The sequence below is a fragment of the Asterias amurensis genome, chromosome 6 (genome assembly GCF_032118995.1).
Source record: "Asterias amurensis chromosome 6, ASM3211899v1".
NCBI classification, from domain to species: domain Eukaryota; kingdom Metazoa; phylum Echinodermata; class Asteroidea; order Forcipulatida; family Asteriidae; genus Asterias; species Asterias amurensis.
The window spans coordinates 446,332-461,774 of NC_092653.1; the positions used below are offsets into that span (position 1 = coordinate 446,332).

General features: G+C 38.2%; 1 protein-coding gene across 1 annotated transcript; it reads right to left on the minus strand.

The window, feature by feature from the left end:
• Nucleotides 1–328: 328 nt before the first annotated feature.
• Nucleotides 329–15,200, minus strand: LOC139937955 (ADP-ribose pyrophosphatase, mitochondrial-like). Its single transcript, XM_071933260.1, has 7 exons — nt 15,044–15,200; nt 12,375–12,626; nt 7,640–7,741; nt 6,632–6,718; nt 5,899–6,010; nt 4,819–4,962; nt 329–2,943 (listed from the first exon to the last, which is right to left on the minus strand). The coding sequence occupies exons 2-7, from the start codon at nt 12,572–12,574 to the stop codon at nt 2,713–2,715; spliced, it is 876 nt and encodes a 291-aa protein (XP_071789361.1). The 5' UTR covers nt 12,575–12,626; nt 15,044–15,200; the 3' UTR covers nt 329–2,712.
• Nucleotides 15,201–15,443: the final 243 nt, after the last annotated feature.

Consider the following 15,443-nt stretch of genomic DNA (forward strand, 5'->3'; position numbering starts at 1 on the left):
ATAACGGGAAAACCCACCCTTGTTTCTGCACATATCGCCGTGTCATGACATGCGTTTAAAATAAATCCATAATTCTCGATATCGAGATTTGGTAATGTTTTAATGTTTTCTCAAAAAGTAAAGCATTTCATGGAATAATATTTCAAAAGAAGTCTTTCACCACTTCCTTCTGTAAACCCTGTAAGTTATTTGTAAATCTGTGAACTTTAATTTTTTGTTCTGTACCAAAAGTGTCCAATGGCTTTAAGACAGGGTATAAGCGCAACATCAAACAGTGTCAAAGGATTACAAACCATGTTGTCCTGCAAAAACGCACGCCATTTTTTAAAAATTCTACTAAAGCAAGAGAAAACACTGCATAAAATACTCTTTGTAAATAGGTTATCCAAATGGAGAATCAGATTGAACCATCTAGAAAAAAACATAAATTCAATCAAAAACCCATGTTTGATTCTAATACCCGCCCGATCCAACCTATCAGTATGAATTTCCATCGCTATCCATTCATGCGTACATTCCCTCAATTGTATAATATAACCGTGTAGAAGGGATTTAGAAAAAATGCAAACAATAACCGGTTATAAATAATTGTATGATGCCACATTTTATATTAAAATAGATTTGTACCCAGTGGGTTATCCTTGTAGTCACCTAGGATCTGTATTTGTCCAAGGGTGGGAACTTGGACTCGATTTCACAAAGCACTAAGATTCATCTTTTAGATGAGTAGATCACATCACCTTTGTGATTTGAATTTGCTCTTTTTGTACACAACTAAGATTAATCTTAACTCTTTGTGATATTGGCCAATTGCTACCACATTATGTTCCCAAATCTTCTATCCATTAACCAAACAAGATGCAATCACAAAAATGTACAAAGACAAGAAAGTTTCTCTTAGTTGCCCTCTGTGAGCCAAATGGCACATAAGGCCTTAATTTCTGGTTACAGAAACACCACATTTTACAATCAATAAACAAGCATGGCTATAGTACTTATTTTAAATAAGATTAATTTAAAAAATATTTGTCTACACATAGATATAGATATTAATATATCAATATCTGTATATAGCCTTTTCCTATGAAATACCATTTAAATTACTTTGTTCATTCATCTATAACATGAACACACACAAAACAAGACATTAAAATAGACGCTGTTAACCAATATTAAGTATGTCCAAGTTTTTCTAAGATGATCTATAACATGGGAAAGTTTGCGGTAACACCATGTAATGATTATCTCTCAATGAGTTGGGCTAGTTCTGAACCGAACCATTGGTTTCAACTTGACGTTTCGATCAGTATGCTCTGATCGTCTCCAAGAGAATCCTACTTATGATCTATAATATTGCGCGAACATTAAATACTGAAGTTTAAATATCAATCAACCATCGCATCGCACTCCTACAGAAGTAAATGAAAATCCTGCCTTCGGCTTGGGCCTTTATCACATGGCCAAGACCATGCCGGTTTTAAACGAATGGTCACACAGTAGAAGGGTTAAGCATTTTCATCTGCATATTATAAGCAGGCCCTAACCCTTGTATAAAACATTTATATACATCAGTTGCTATCTAGAAATAAGTAATAGTTTCATAGAGTTGCTAAGAGCAAACACTGCTAATATAAGCAGAGAGAACTAGCTCAGCAGAAGGAAGTCACCAGTCAACATACCATGTATTGCCAAGCCTGATACTTTGTCCTTGTTGGGGCAAGCATTTTTAATTAAGATCACATTTTTAGGGGCACCAAGACATTGACCAGGGGCATAGAGGTGATTGCCTCCAGTACCCAGGCCTGATACTTCACGGAGGCAACGGAGGCCATTGCCTCCGTTGCCCCTTGCCATTGCCTTGGTGCCCTTGAAATGCTACAGTAGAAATTTACAATTTCCTCATAGGGTGCCCTTTGCCAAAGAGAAAATGCCTTGGTGCCCTTGCCCTTTCAAAAACGAAGCATACAGCCCTGCAGTACCTTAATGACTAGTATCTAGATTGCCATGATGACATATCTAGCCTTAAAGGTAATGGACAAACTGACTGTTGAAAAGGTGAAACTGGTTCCCTGCTGAGCACTTTTTCCTGCTTACCAGCATCATGTAGTTAGACATAAATCTTATAATATCATTATGGATTATCTAATTCATTACATAAAGCAAGATTTCAATGATACTAGAACCAATTCAAATAAAATTGAGGAACTTTTCCTCAAAGTCGAGCACATTGACTGAGAGAGAGAGAGAGAAATGGAGGGGCTTAACACATATTAGCCTGACTATTACAAACTAGGGAGAAATACTTATAGAAATAGAACACAGAGAATGCTGACCTATAACTGTGTTGTTGTGTGTGCTGTGCAAGACCTCTATGTCAGCTATGGACAGAGAGTAGCATTAGATATACCATGTGATAGGCCCGTATGGCAAAACTAACCAATTATAGGAAATCTACAGTTTACAATAAATAAACTGGAAGCACACACATGAATGAACTCAAAGCATACACTGACTACACACAAAGCATTCTCCAAGTTCTGTTTCTTTGGAAATAACCTGATAGGCGAAGCCATCTAGATTGCCTTCCACTATGGGGGGGACTGAATTGAAAAATAGTCTGGTCACGTTGTATGTATGAGTGCTGTTATCATTATAAAACAAAGGGAAACAGACAATATGGCCACTATATAAACCATAGAGGTAGACTTATTTTTACCAGTGCGCATCTAATCTAATAGCTACCTTTTCAATAAATGACTCGTGGCTAGCGAACAGTTTTAAACTCGCGCTGATGTCTGTCCATTGTACTGCTCCAGCGTCGTCACCGGCATGCAGGGCAAACTTACCAACGCTATTCCCTGTACCATCATGGAAGTTCACTGCAATCGTTTCCATCCAACAATTGTCTGTGTTGCGTGGATCATCCACATAGCCACGGTATACCTACAATTAAAAGGTCACAAGGTTAAATAAGGTCAAATGAGGTCAAAGAAGGGTACTTTTATTAAAGGAACAGGTTGCCTTGGATCGGACGAGTTGGTCAAAACAAAAGCGTTTGTAACCGTTTTTTATAAAATGCATATGGTTGAAAAGATGTTTTAAAAGTAGAATACAATGATCCACACAAGTTTGCCTCGAAATTGCGTGGTTTTCCTTCTACTGTGCGAACTAACATGGTCGGCCATTTATGGGAGTCAAAATTTTGACCCCCATAAATGGCCGACGTGTAAGTCGACAAGGTAAAAGGAAAACCACGCAATTTCGAGGCATGTTTGTGTGGATCATTGTATTCTACTTTTAAAACATCTTTCCAACCATATGCATTTTATAAAAAACGGTTACAAACGCTTTTCAAAGACCAACTCGACCGATTCAAGTGTGACACCGAGAAAATGTGACACAGAGGGTTCTTTATCAAGTCTGGAAACAACATTGTGATGAAGATAATGTGTTTTATTTTCCAACAGTGGAAACCGCGCGCAGCCAGCGCTGTACAAAACTATCTCTATTAAAAATACTCCTTACAGAATGATGTCTTATGAACAACTGAATTAAGATTATGAAAAAAGACCCACAGGAACCAGTGTACTGCATTCCTGGGCTATGACTAAGCTAATGAATAAACATGAAACAACTATCAATAAAAGGAGTATGCAAATGAGACTAGTGCTACTTGTGGTTTCAGGTCCCAAGAAACAATGACCATGGGGTGCAAAGATTAAGATTAAGATTGGCTGAAGAACAGAAGAACATTCCCACAGATGCAATCAGTGTACTGGACGAAAGTAAAACCATGGAGATCACCTCTTTGTTAAAATCAAAGGAAATTAACCAATTAAGCAGAGAAAACAAAACCATGACAGGTTTCACCTGTCACACAAGGCAACGTGTTCCTTTAATGTCCTAATAGACCTTCATTCAACCTCGTTCCCAGGGGTGATCGATCTCGCCGCGCCATTTTTCCCCAGCATGCCTTGCTCGATCATAACCCCTGGAAGTGTAACTCCAAAATATCCAAATATATGGGATATTACAATTAGTCCTGTGGTTGATCCGTTCTGTGTTGGGCATTAGTCGCGCACACGCTGGATGCTCTGTGTGTAATAAAAGTCATAAACTTGCCTTGGCGTTCAGTGTTGCGTGACAAAAAAGTGAATACGTACATCTTTATACGCACCAATTCGGCGTATTGAGCTTTTTGAAAATGAAGGGCGTTTCAAATTTTGCGCGTATATGACAGCCAATCAAAGACACGGATTCGGAGGTTCCCTCCCAGGGATTAGAGACGTTTCTTCTGTGTTGTTGTTTTTGTGGAGGTTCGCAACAAATAAAGAGCCTGCGGTCCCGCTTTTGGAAAGTTTTTTTTTTCTGTCTGTCAGTTTCCCTTTTTCGCACTTCCCATGGTAGCGAGGATGACCTTCATTTATTGATGATGTCACAGATTGTTGACCGTTTTGCTGAAGAATCAGAAACCATTGTCTCTTCACTCCTGCAGGGAATGCAGGACCCTGTTACAGCACTCAATGCAGTAAAACACCAGTGACATCATCATGACATCATCAAGTGTGAAATAGCAAAGTATTACTACCAAGCATGATATGAAATCCTTGAAAACAAGTAGTAATATTTTATTTAGTACAAGGTCTGACCTGCATGTACACATGTTGTTTAAACAAGTTTTTAATTAATCAAAATAAAATAAAATAAAGTCAAAGTCCAAAGTGGCCTTGCCCTAAATGAATATGTAATTCCAGGCCTGTGTACGTAACAATCAGAACTTGGCTCAGTACACATTATTCCTTAACTTTGATTAAGTACCTCAATTCCATGCTTGAATAAGTCCTTGACAGCTTTCTCTATTTTCTTCTGATCTTTCTTAGGAGCATCCAGCGAATTCATAGCTTCTTCACCAAACTCTCTCCTTAGGGTTACTGAAACTGTCTCTCCTGCATCAACCATTCCCTGAGACATCATTCAAGACAAAGTCAAGACATTGTATATTTGGGATGAGTAACTCTGCCTACTCTTATATGATGATGAGACCCAATCCTTCCAAGAATACGCCTGAATGTTGTCAGGGTTTATTCCATAGAGTTCCATAGAGTTATATATAAGAACTAGAGGGCGCACTGGTGATGCTTCTTGCACAAACGCGACGAGACCGCAAGGAGACGCGCGCGTCATTCTGTATGCGCGTTGAATATGAAACACACGTTGGAGTTTGTGTTTATTGAACGCTACGCGATGCTGTTTTGTCAACTTACAAAATGGCCGCAAAAACACACACTGTGCGATGCCAGTTTTGTCAACTTAGAAAATGGCCGCCTGCGCACATGTCGGGTCGCTTATATAGGCCAGTGCGCCCTCTAGTTCTAATACATAACTCTATGGTTTATTCTCATGTCGTATACTGGTAGCCCTCACAAGGAAAGACAAACAAAAGATTTCACCTTTTTCAACTTGCCTTTTCTTCAGAAGCATACATTGTGTACATAAACAAATTATGCATAATTTGTTTATGTATGCTTCTGATTGGTTTGACTTGTGCTACAATTTGGTAGCAAAAATGTTAGATTTATTAAGAAAAACCAAAATCGAGTTGTTTAGAAAATAATTTTAGGAAAAAGTCCATGTTTTGACTGGTTAGTTGTTGGGCACTTTGCATGCAAGTCATGAATAATGCAATTTCAAATGCAACTCGACCTGCGCGAGTGGTCTCCCCTTCCAGTCTCTTTGGATCGCGACTCTACGAAGCTGTCCAAGCCACGAACGCCTTGACAAAAGACTAGGTCTCTACACAACCGCAACCACTCACACTATAAGATAATTACATGATGTTACAGCACACCTTAGTTTCTAAGAACTTAACTTTATCTTCAGTAAACAAGAAACACTTACCCCTGGTATAGCCCATTCTCCAGAGTCCTTCCTACAAATTGCTATAAATTGTAAAATCTTCTTCTTAGTTTTAGGATCAATTTGTTCTTGTCCATTATCATCTCGTTTCCATCTATGAAAAAAGTAAGAAAAGTAAACATTTCAAAACAATAATAATAACAACAATAAACAGAGTCTATATATATTATATAGACAGCTTGCTTTCCAACATCTTGACAAAACTTGACCAGCGCCTTTGAATATTTCTCTTTTCAAAAGTTCGCCTTATAAATGCTGTATTTTATTATTATTATTAGCTTGTGGTGATGTCTGTTTGTTTGTTTGTTTTATTAGATGATCTTTCCTTCAGGGTAACTCAGCAATATCCCACAAGGGGATACTAACACCAAGCTGGCAACAAGCCAATCTCTCCCATACAAACATTGGTTTAATATTTATAATTATTAATTGAACAAAACAAGAAATTGTGAATCAGTAACTAGATGACATGACAATACTTATTGTCACAGCAGAAGCGATTTGCTTCTGCTGTGACATAACTGACTTGCATCAAGCCGGGTCACTTTAACTGAGAAATCTTGTGAATGTCACGATGGAGATTGCCAACCCCACGATAATCCACCATCTATCCCCGAAGATGATTCTGTATGATCAAGTGTGACCAGGTACCTTTTTCAAAATGGCAGCGTTCTTTTTAAAGAGAAGTTTCTAGACACTTCTGAAGTAAACTTACCTTGTGACTAGAGGGTCTGCAGCATGATTAGGACCCCACTTCCCAAGCTCTCCTCTACCTGTGATTCCTGTCCTACCACAAGGATTCCTGAAATGTACAAGTTATGGAGACTGAACTTCCTCACCATTAACCAAGAGTTGTATACTCAAAGCCACACAGCATTGATCACAGTGATTCATTGATCATTTCTGGTCATTCAAATTATGACAGGCAGCATAGGAAATTTGACATTCCACACTATAGTTTTGTCACTTCAGTGGGAAAATGCTGTATCTTGAATTTGCAAAAGTGCCATATCTCGCACAAAATGCTTCATGCAAAATGTAATAAATGTATCTCAAAGTATACTTATTTTGTGTGTACATCCAGACTATTTTAAGCGAGTTGTGACAATTTAAAATTTGGAGGTAACAAAGTTTTTTCACTGACACAACGAGTTATGAAATAACTTCTGAATATGCAAGTTTGGAGGTGGTGTAAGAATAAGAGATTTGAATTTCTATAACTAAGGAATCAATCAAGTTAAAAATAACAAACAGCAAAACCATTTTCACTATAAGGAAATGGACAGTCTACCCTGACTAAGCCTTGCTATAATGGGCAGAGCTCTGCATCGATGACTCTCATCAATAACCTCTGGGAGGGATCTACTGAAAAACAACGCTCATTGGCTCCTAAGGGTGACTATTTGCATGCTCATACGCGATAAAACGAACCATGTTTCTACATGGTCATCCTTAACTGCAAACAGTTAGACATCACAAGATCAAAGAAGAATGAGAGGTGACCAGTTGCTCTTTAACATCATGCACCCGCCTGCTCAAGAATGGTAATTACCATTCTTGAGCAGGCGCGTAGAGTATGACCCAATTAAAATGTCCTAGATGTAGATTCTAGCACATTTTAACAAACCAATTCCAGGAGTTATGAGCAAGCAAGGCAATATTATTTCATACTTTCACACCATTACATTTATAGAAGTGGTTGTACAGATTCATTGTGACTCACCTTGGCACGCCGTTTGGTGTATCATAATCAGGTTTCATGTGACTTCGTCTATTTATTATTCCATCAACACGGTTGAATTTCATCTTCACTGCTTTGGGCCCTCTGAAGAAAATAAGAACAAAATTACCGTCTTAGTGATGTTTTAAATTAAATCCATGTAAACTCAATGATATAAAACATCTACATTTAAAACCACACATAAATGTAATTGCAGGTATGATTTCATATAGAAAGGTTTGCGGTAACACTATGTAATGACTATCTCTAATGAGTTGGGGGTGGTTTTGAAAAGAACCGTTGGTTTTAACTCGACGTTTCGATAAGTATGCTCTGATCGTCTTCTGGAGAAAGCTGGACTCTGATGCTGCATGCTGCTTAAGTACTGTGGAGGTGGATTAGCTTGATGATGCACGAAGGCAGAGGTATGATTTGGTCCTTTAAAAAAAGTAGGAATGTTTATCATTTACAAAGCCTGACCTACACAATGTACATGTACGTGTACACATGGGAAATCAGTAGGAAGAATATCATTAAAATATATTTAAAATGGGAAACTGTCGAAACACTTTAACTATGAACATGATTGAAAAACAAATTTGAAATTATCTTGAGTGGCAATTTTTGGAAACTCTAGTCTTTTTACAAAACCTCTGGTATCTTGGCCCATTTGGTACTTTTGCCTAATGTATATTGTCTTTGTTTTATTGTGGCTAAATGAACAATATTAACAACAACATTTAAAGCTAAATTGATATTAGGGCTAGGTTGAACCAGTTTATTCTCCCTCAATGACTCTCTTGTTTCTTCCTCCTCCATCAACACACTTTAAAAGAAACTCTCTTTGCTAACAATTTTCACCCAGTGTTTACTGTTTCAGTTTGCTACTACAGTTAAAAATAACAAGGAAAGGATTTTAGCTGATCAGCTTTACTGAAGCTTGACCTGTAAACACCCTTTGAGCATTAACAGGAAACCTACTGAATACAACCCTTTCCTGCTAACACTGTAACAGGATGTATAATGTACAAGCTGAGAACTACATGAAGAACGTTCCCATCCCTGCTGAGAACCGCCACATCCATACTCGGACCCAAAACATTCACAAATTGTCTCTAACTATTGACAGCAGGCCTGGAATGACACGCAGGCAACGGATGCCATCACGAATGCCAGAGCCTCTGTTGCCCCTGGTCCTGGTATCCTTCAAAAGTTTCACATTGACTTTAACATTTTCCAATGGAAGTGCCATTTTCAAAATAAAAAATGGCCTTGACCTTTCAACATGTTTAAAAATGATGAAATTCCATGGCTCTGACATGATTCAGGTCTCAGATATCATCGTTTTTATATCTTGTCCTGTCAAGGTTTTTGTTATGTGTTGACTGCCTACCTGCATACAGTGTAGTTCATTTGACTTATACTGCCCCTGACCAAGCCCTATATAGGACTCTTCCTCTGTACACAGATACAGAGTCCTAACTATGAAGGCCCGTTTCAAAGCTTCATAACTCAAATCTTACCTGCAACACGCCACTAACTTCAACAGATTCACATTCTATGGCAGCATACATTTTTCTCGGTGGGTTTTTGTCGTCATATATTCTTCACAAATCTGTCATTTTCGTGAAATAATGCCGCTCCCAACGTAAAAAAATTCCCATTTTGATCGTTTTCTCACAGTGTTGTCTGTTGCCGTGCGTACGTGTATACATTCCAGTGCTGGGCGAATAGTAAAATTTTGTTATTCGGATACCGCTGGCCAACTATCCGAAATTAACCGGATATTCGAATAGTTTTTTTCGCCGCTAGAGGCATGGTTCGTTTGTGAATGAGATCTTCTGGGCGGATTGATATTAGTTTTAGACAGTGTCACTCAGTTCATTCATAAAAATGACCGGATCTTATTTAAAGATGGCGATTTGCTTTTTCTTTTGATCGTGGATGACTCTACGTGAAGGAAAACTTTTGTAATCTTTGAACAAATTACAACAGAAATGTCATTGTTTTAACTCTTCACGGAGGTGAGCATAGTTAAATACTTAATTTATGCTGTTTGATGCTGTCTTAAAGCCATTGGACCCTTTCGGTAAACAGTGTTGTCCAAGGCCCACACTTTGTGTACCACAACTTCTATATCAAATAACAAACCTTTGAAAGTTTAGGCTCAATCGGTCATTGGAGTTGGAGAAAACAACGGAAAAACCCACCCATGTTTCCGCGCGTTTCGCCGTGTCATGACATGTGTTTAAAATAAATCCGTAATTCTCGTTAACGAGAATTTATATTGTTTTACCGTTTTCTCAAAAAGCATTTCATGGACTAATATTTCAAGAGAAGTCTTTCACCATTACCTTCTGTAAACCCTGTAAACTATTTGTAAATCTGTGAACTTTTTTTTTTTTCTGTACCAAAAGGGTCCAATGGCTTTATCAGAAGTTTCATTAGGATTCAGACAAAACATTCATGTCAGTTGTCGCCCGACGTCCGCGGATATTCGGATATTAAAGAATATTCGGTTACTTGGTTGTAATTACAGAACTATCCGGTTTATAAATAGTTATTCGCACCCTATGCGGATATCCGGTTAAAGTCACCTGGAAGTGGTATTTTTTTTAAATAAAGCTTTTGTCACTAAAATATGTGTTTTTATGAGAGGAATGTGAATAAAAAGTTAACTAAGGTTTAAAAATCTTAGTTTTGATTGTATTTACAAATTTACGAGTAGGCCCCGACCCGAGAGGGCGCTGTTCGTGACGTATTTCAAGGCGCGATATTTGGAGAGAAAATTTGTAGTCGGGCCCCCGTACATTACGTCTGGGAACATGGCACATCAAAACAAATTTAGACACGATTTTACACACATACGTAAATTGAAACTTGAACATGTTGAACGCCTAGTGGTTTTTACAAAAGCTATTGCTGCTATTTTTTATTTAACTATACGACTTTTTAGTGACCAAATGGGTTGTAAGATGTGGGTCTGCCTACGTATTATTATAGAAATACGGCCACGGAGCAGACTGCACACACGCACTATGGCTGCTGTATAATGGGCGGACGGTCACATAGGACCTGCACGCACGGTGAATCGCATGCGGTACCAACAAAAGATCGTGTCACTTGGCAAAAGCTAAAAACATACCCTCAAAGTTCAAACTTACCCGGATTTTTTCACGTTTAGCAAATGCTCCTCTGAGTTCGTCACGTCTTTCAGATACCTTCTTCGACTTCCCACTAGCTAGAAAAATTGTTGGGACGGCGTCGTGTTTAAGAATGGCTCTTCTCGTCATGTCAAATGAGTTGTGTATCCCGAATTCGAAGCACGACGGCTCTAAGTGTTCGCTGCAGCGCTGAAAAAGATGTCGGACCGGACCACTTTGCTCTAGTTAATCTGACTTTCGCAGCCCACAACCGCCTATACTTGGGATCTGCAGGAAACAGATGAAGACTGACCCCATCTTTAGTTGTTTTGCTGCATCCAGCAGCATTCACCTGGTCGGCATTGCCGGAAAAATGCCAGAAAAAAAACCTTTTTCGCAGCGTACAAACTCACGTCTTAGAATTACATGTATTTTTGCACGTGTGTTTATCTACGCATCGAGGGGGGTCTATGTTTGATAGAGGCAAAGTCTTCCTTTTCTTATGTCACAAAAGGGGTAGGCGGAGTCAACCCCCCCAAGCACTTGATTAATTTTTTTAACATATAAATCGTGACAAACAATTACTCAAAAAATTGTTTTATTGTTAATAAACATATACTCTTATGTTTAAAAGAAAAAAAATTCTATTTCCAGGTGCCTTTAAGAAAAAAAAGGCATTCGCGGTTACGGATAGGAAAACCTATTCGCCATTAACCGGATATTCAAATAATTCGCCCAGGCCTAACCTAATACATTGACATTCAAGACGCATAAATTCTTGGTCACCATTATATTGACTGCACAGCGTTAACACGCACACGCAACGTAAGATTTGCGCGTCGTGCGTCTTGCGTACACACGGCCGACTGTGAGAGTAGGAATTTTTTTTTAAATTTCTTAACGTTGGGAGCTGCATTATTTCATGAAAATGACGGATTTGTGAAGAGTATATAACGATCAAAACCCAACGCAGAAAAATACATACTGCCATGGAGTGTGAATCTGTTGAAATTAGTGGCTTGTTGCAGGTAAGATTTGAGTTATGAAGCTGTGAAAATGTTTCGCCCCAGAAGTGTACCCTGATGTCCAGGACATCACTGTAGTACAATACGAAAGTGTAAGGCCGCCAGGGCTACCCCTGACCCACATCTGACCCACATCATCTCTCACCATTTTCTCGCAACTTAGATGACCAATTTAGTTCAAATTTTCAAAGGCTTGTTATTTTATTCTAATGTTGGGATACACCAAATTAGTAGACTGGTCTTTGACAATAACCACACGTGTACCTTCCATTTAACGCTAAGTTTGTTTGCTTGCTCCTATTTATTTATTGTTATAATAAAAGTAAGAATAAATAATAATAATACTAATAATGATGTCAATGCACCGAGAGACAGAACGTTTTAAGAAGCTGCTTTGAAATGATGAAACTGTTTCCCTGTTAGCAGTTTCAAACACTCTAAAAGACATACCAATTTGCCTACAATATTGAGCATAAATGAGTAATACAGAGCAAATTTTATGTAAGTTATACTTAGAATATAGATTACTAAGCAAAACCAAGTAACACTAAGTGAAAACGAGGTACATACCTGATCTCTGGATCTGCCCAAACTGGTCCAGCAAGAACTTTAGGATTAGTGTATTCAACTGGAGCATAATCAGGCCAACTCATTGACCATGGCACTTTATCATCAGGTACTGGGAAGCGTTTAACATCAGAGTTTGGGTACGTTTCCCAACGTGCTTTAACATGGAGTGGAAGGCGCGAGGCTGTAGTGGTTAACGCCATCTTGGAACTCTCAGTTAGAAACTGGCCAGAGAAGATCAGGCCAGCAAGAAATCTGTAGATGGACACAGAAGTCAAAATAACAAAGAGGTCAAAATAACAAAGAGGTCAAAATAACAAAGAAGTCAAACTAACACAGACTTTCAAAACTCCATATTGCAAGGTTTACGAGAATGTTCAAATGACCAAATAATAATAACAATAGAATAAAAGTGGCTTCTTAAAAAGTGGCACTTCATAAAGCCAACTCAACTAAAGGGATTAAAAAATAAAACAGTAACACTTGGTGGGTACACATCAGAAGTACCGATCAAACTCTTGATGTACTCTGTTAGCGAGGGACATAACTACACACATTTACAGACATCTCAATGACAATAACATCAATTAATATTTGAACTGGATGTTCATGATGATCTTGGCATTGCCAAAGGTTATAAAGCTACAGCACAGAGCTCAACCACATGCTGTGTCCTGCTTCAGTGGAAATAGACACACCCATTGATACAATGACACACATGACAAATGATATCAATTAATGACAAAATCTACAAGAAGCTGCCACACCTAAAGATGACACTTGGTTTGACAGCTCTTGAAACTCTGGAAACTTTTAGTATCCCTCCACCACTTTTTCACTCGTTTTTACAAAAAGAAATATTTCATTTAGGTAAATTAGATGAATGAAAAAGTGGTGCCGAGATGCTGAAACTTTTCCCCAACTCTATCCCCAACTCGGTAGGGAAAGAAGATATTTTAGTCAACAAAAAATCATGCAACATTTTTTTTTTTTTAAGCCTGGTCAAAAAATTGCTTGTACATGCAGGTGTCAAATATTGCATAGGCAAAGAAAAAAGAGAAACCATCCGACATCATGACGGTAGAAATGGTGCGGTTACGTTTCTGATAACAACCTCAGTCAGCATCAATCATTTTAATTATTAAAGGAAAGAGGACATTTTGAATAATTTTTTTTCAAATTCATAAAGACCGAGTGTGTAACACAGACAATTTTTGCGTAGCAGAAACTGGGTACCCACTCTCAGCTCCTCAGTCAGACATATTCAAGTTCAACAATTCAACCAAAGTTCAAGCTTAAGTTAAACACCAACTCACGTCTGCAGTCTGTATTACATGTGTGGCAAATACACCGTCTGTAATTGTTTCAAGTGGGATGACTGGCATATGATCCCATATAAATGCCCTTTTTTGCTTTGCTAAGCAGTATTTTCTGTTTAAAGCCATTGGGCATTTTCGGTAAACAGTATTGTCCAAGGCCCACTCTTCGTGTATCACAACTTCTATATAAAATAGCAAACCTGTAAACATTAAGGCTCAATCGGTCATCGGAGATGGGAGAAAATAACGGGAAAACCCACCCTTGTTTCCGCACATTTTGCCGTGTCATGACATGTGTTTAAAATAAATCCGTAATTCTCACTATCGAGAATGATTGTTTTAATGTTTTTTTCAAAAAGTAAAGCATTTCATGGAATAATATTTCAAGAGAAGTCTTTCACCACTACCTTCTGTAAACCCTGTAACTGTAAGTCACTTAATTAGTATTATCGTAGCATCATACGTTATCGACCCTCATATGTTTTCGAACCCCAACTTTGATTCCCGTTTACCGCGAGATTGTCAAGCTGCACCAGTGACAGAAGCTATTCAGTTTACTCAAGGTCTGTATTTTCATCAGGCTTAATCATGCTGAGAATAAAGTTTCCTGTCGTTGGTTATGCTCAAACATTTATAAAATGATTGATTTTTAGTACAAATAACTAATGCATTATTATGCCAACATTCAAATGAGTCAAAGAAACATCATCCAACCTCGAAAGTTCAAAACAAAATTATTATCTGCTAGATTGAGTATTACTATCTTCTGAATATTCAATAAAATACCAACCAATGAAACGTGTCAAAACTTATGACGTTGCTCCATCCAATGTCGTGCATGCATTTAAGTTTAAGCACTGTTAATGGCGGACTGTCTCTCGCAACATAAAACCAAAACTTTAAAAATTTCAACACACGATGAAGTGTACATGTAAGTGTTATTGTTAAAAAATTGGATAGATGATTTAAAAAAAAATCATTTAGTTTTTGATTGTGAACAATTTTCCTGTTATCCTATTCCTACTGAAACTGAAAGTGAAAACACATGACAATGACACCAGGATAAGTAAGTGCAAGTTAATAATATTTGTAAATCTGCGAACCTTTTTCTGTACTGAAAGGGAACAATGGCTTTGGCTTTAACAGCTTTATGAAATTGGGCCATTGTGAGAAACTGTCCGAAAACTGGACCAACCTCAACTGCAGAGAATTGACAGGCAAATGGAAATCCCAAATGGCATGCAACACGAATGTTGACACGGCGCAGGGTACGGCTTTTTACGGTAGTTGTAAATTCGACGTAGCCTAGAAACCAGAATAAAAACGGGGCACAAACAAACAGCTCAGAATTACCTCCTTAATATCGTGGTTTTCTCTGTTCTTGATGCAGATGAATTCAGTTACACGTCAACCAAGTCCTTCGATAAAAAAACAGTCGATATTCGGGGAAAAGTAACGGTGAATCCTTCAACACATCCCGCCCAACACACACCTCGCATTCGGCTTCCTTGCCCACACACCAAACAGTAATATAATAAGAATGGCTCCTGTACGTCAATACCGCCTGTATAGGGAATTATGTACACTATTTACAACCCATAAACGCAAACAACAGCACCATACCAAATACGAGCGTCAATAATCGATAAATATTGGAGTCGCATTCCAGTTTACGAGTCGGACTTATGATTCGATTCTAGTACCGCAAATTGAAGTTGGGAATGAGCAATTAAGTTATGATGGAAAATTTTCG

Excerpts from the sequence above, each read along its gene's own strand:
- LOC139937955 (XM_071933260.1), bottom strand. The coding sequence starts at position 12,574 with ATGGCGTTAACCACTACAGCCTCGCGCCTTCCACTCCATGTTAAAGCA. Across the intron at positions 7,742-12,374 it reads TGGGCAGATCCAGAGATCAG|AGGGCCCAAAGCAGTGAAGA; the intron begins GTATGTACCTCG and ends TATTTTCTTCAG. Across the intron at positions 4,963-5,898 it reads GAGAATGGGCTATACCAGGG|GGAATGGTTGATGCAGGAGA; the intron begins GTAAGTGTTTCT and ends ATGATGTCTCAG.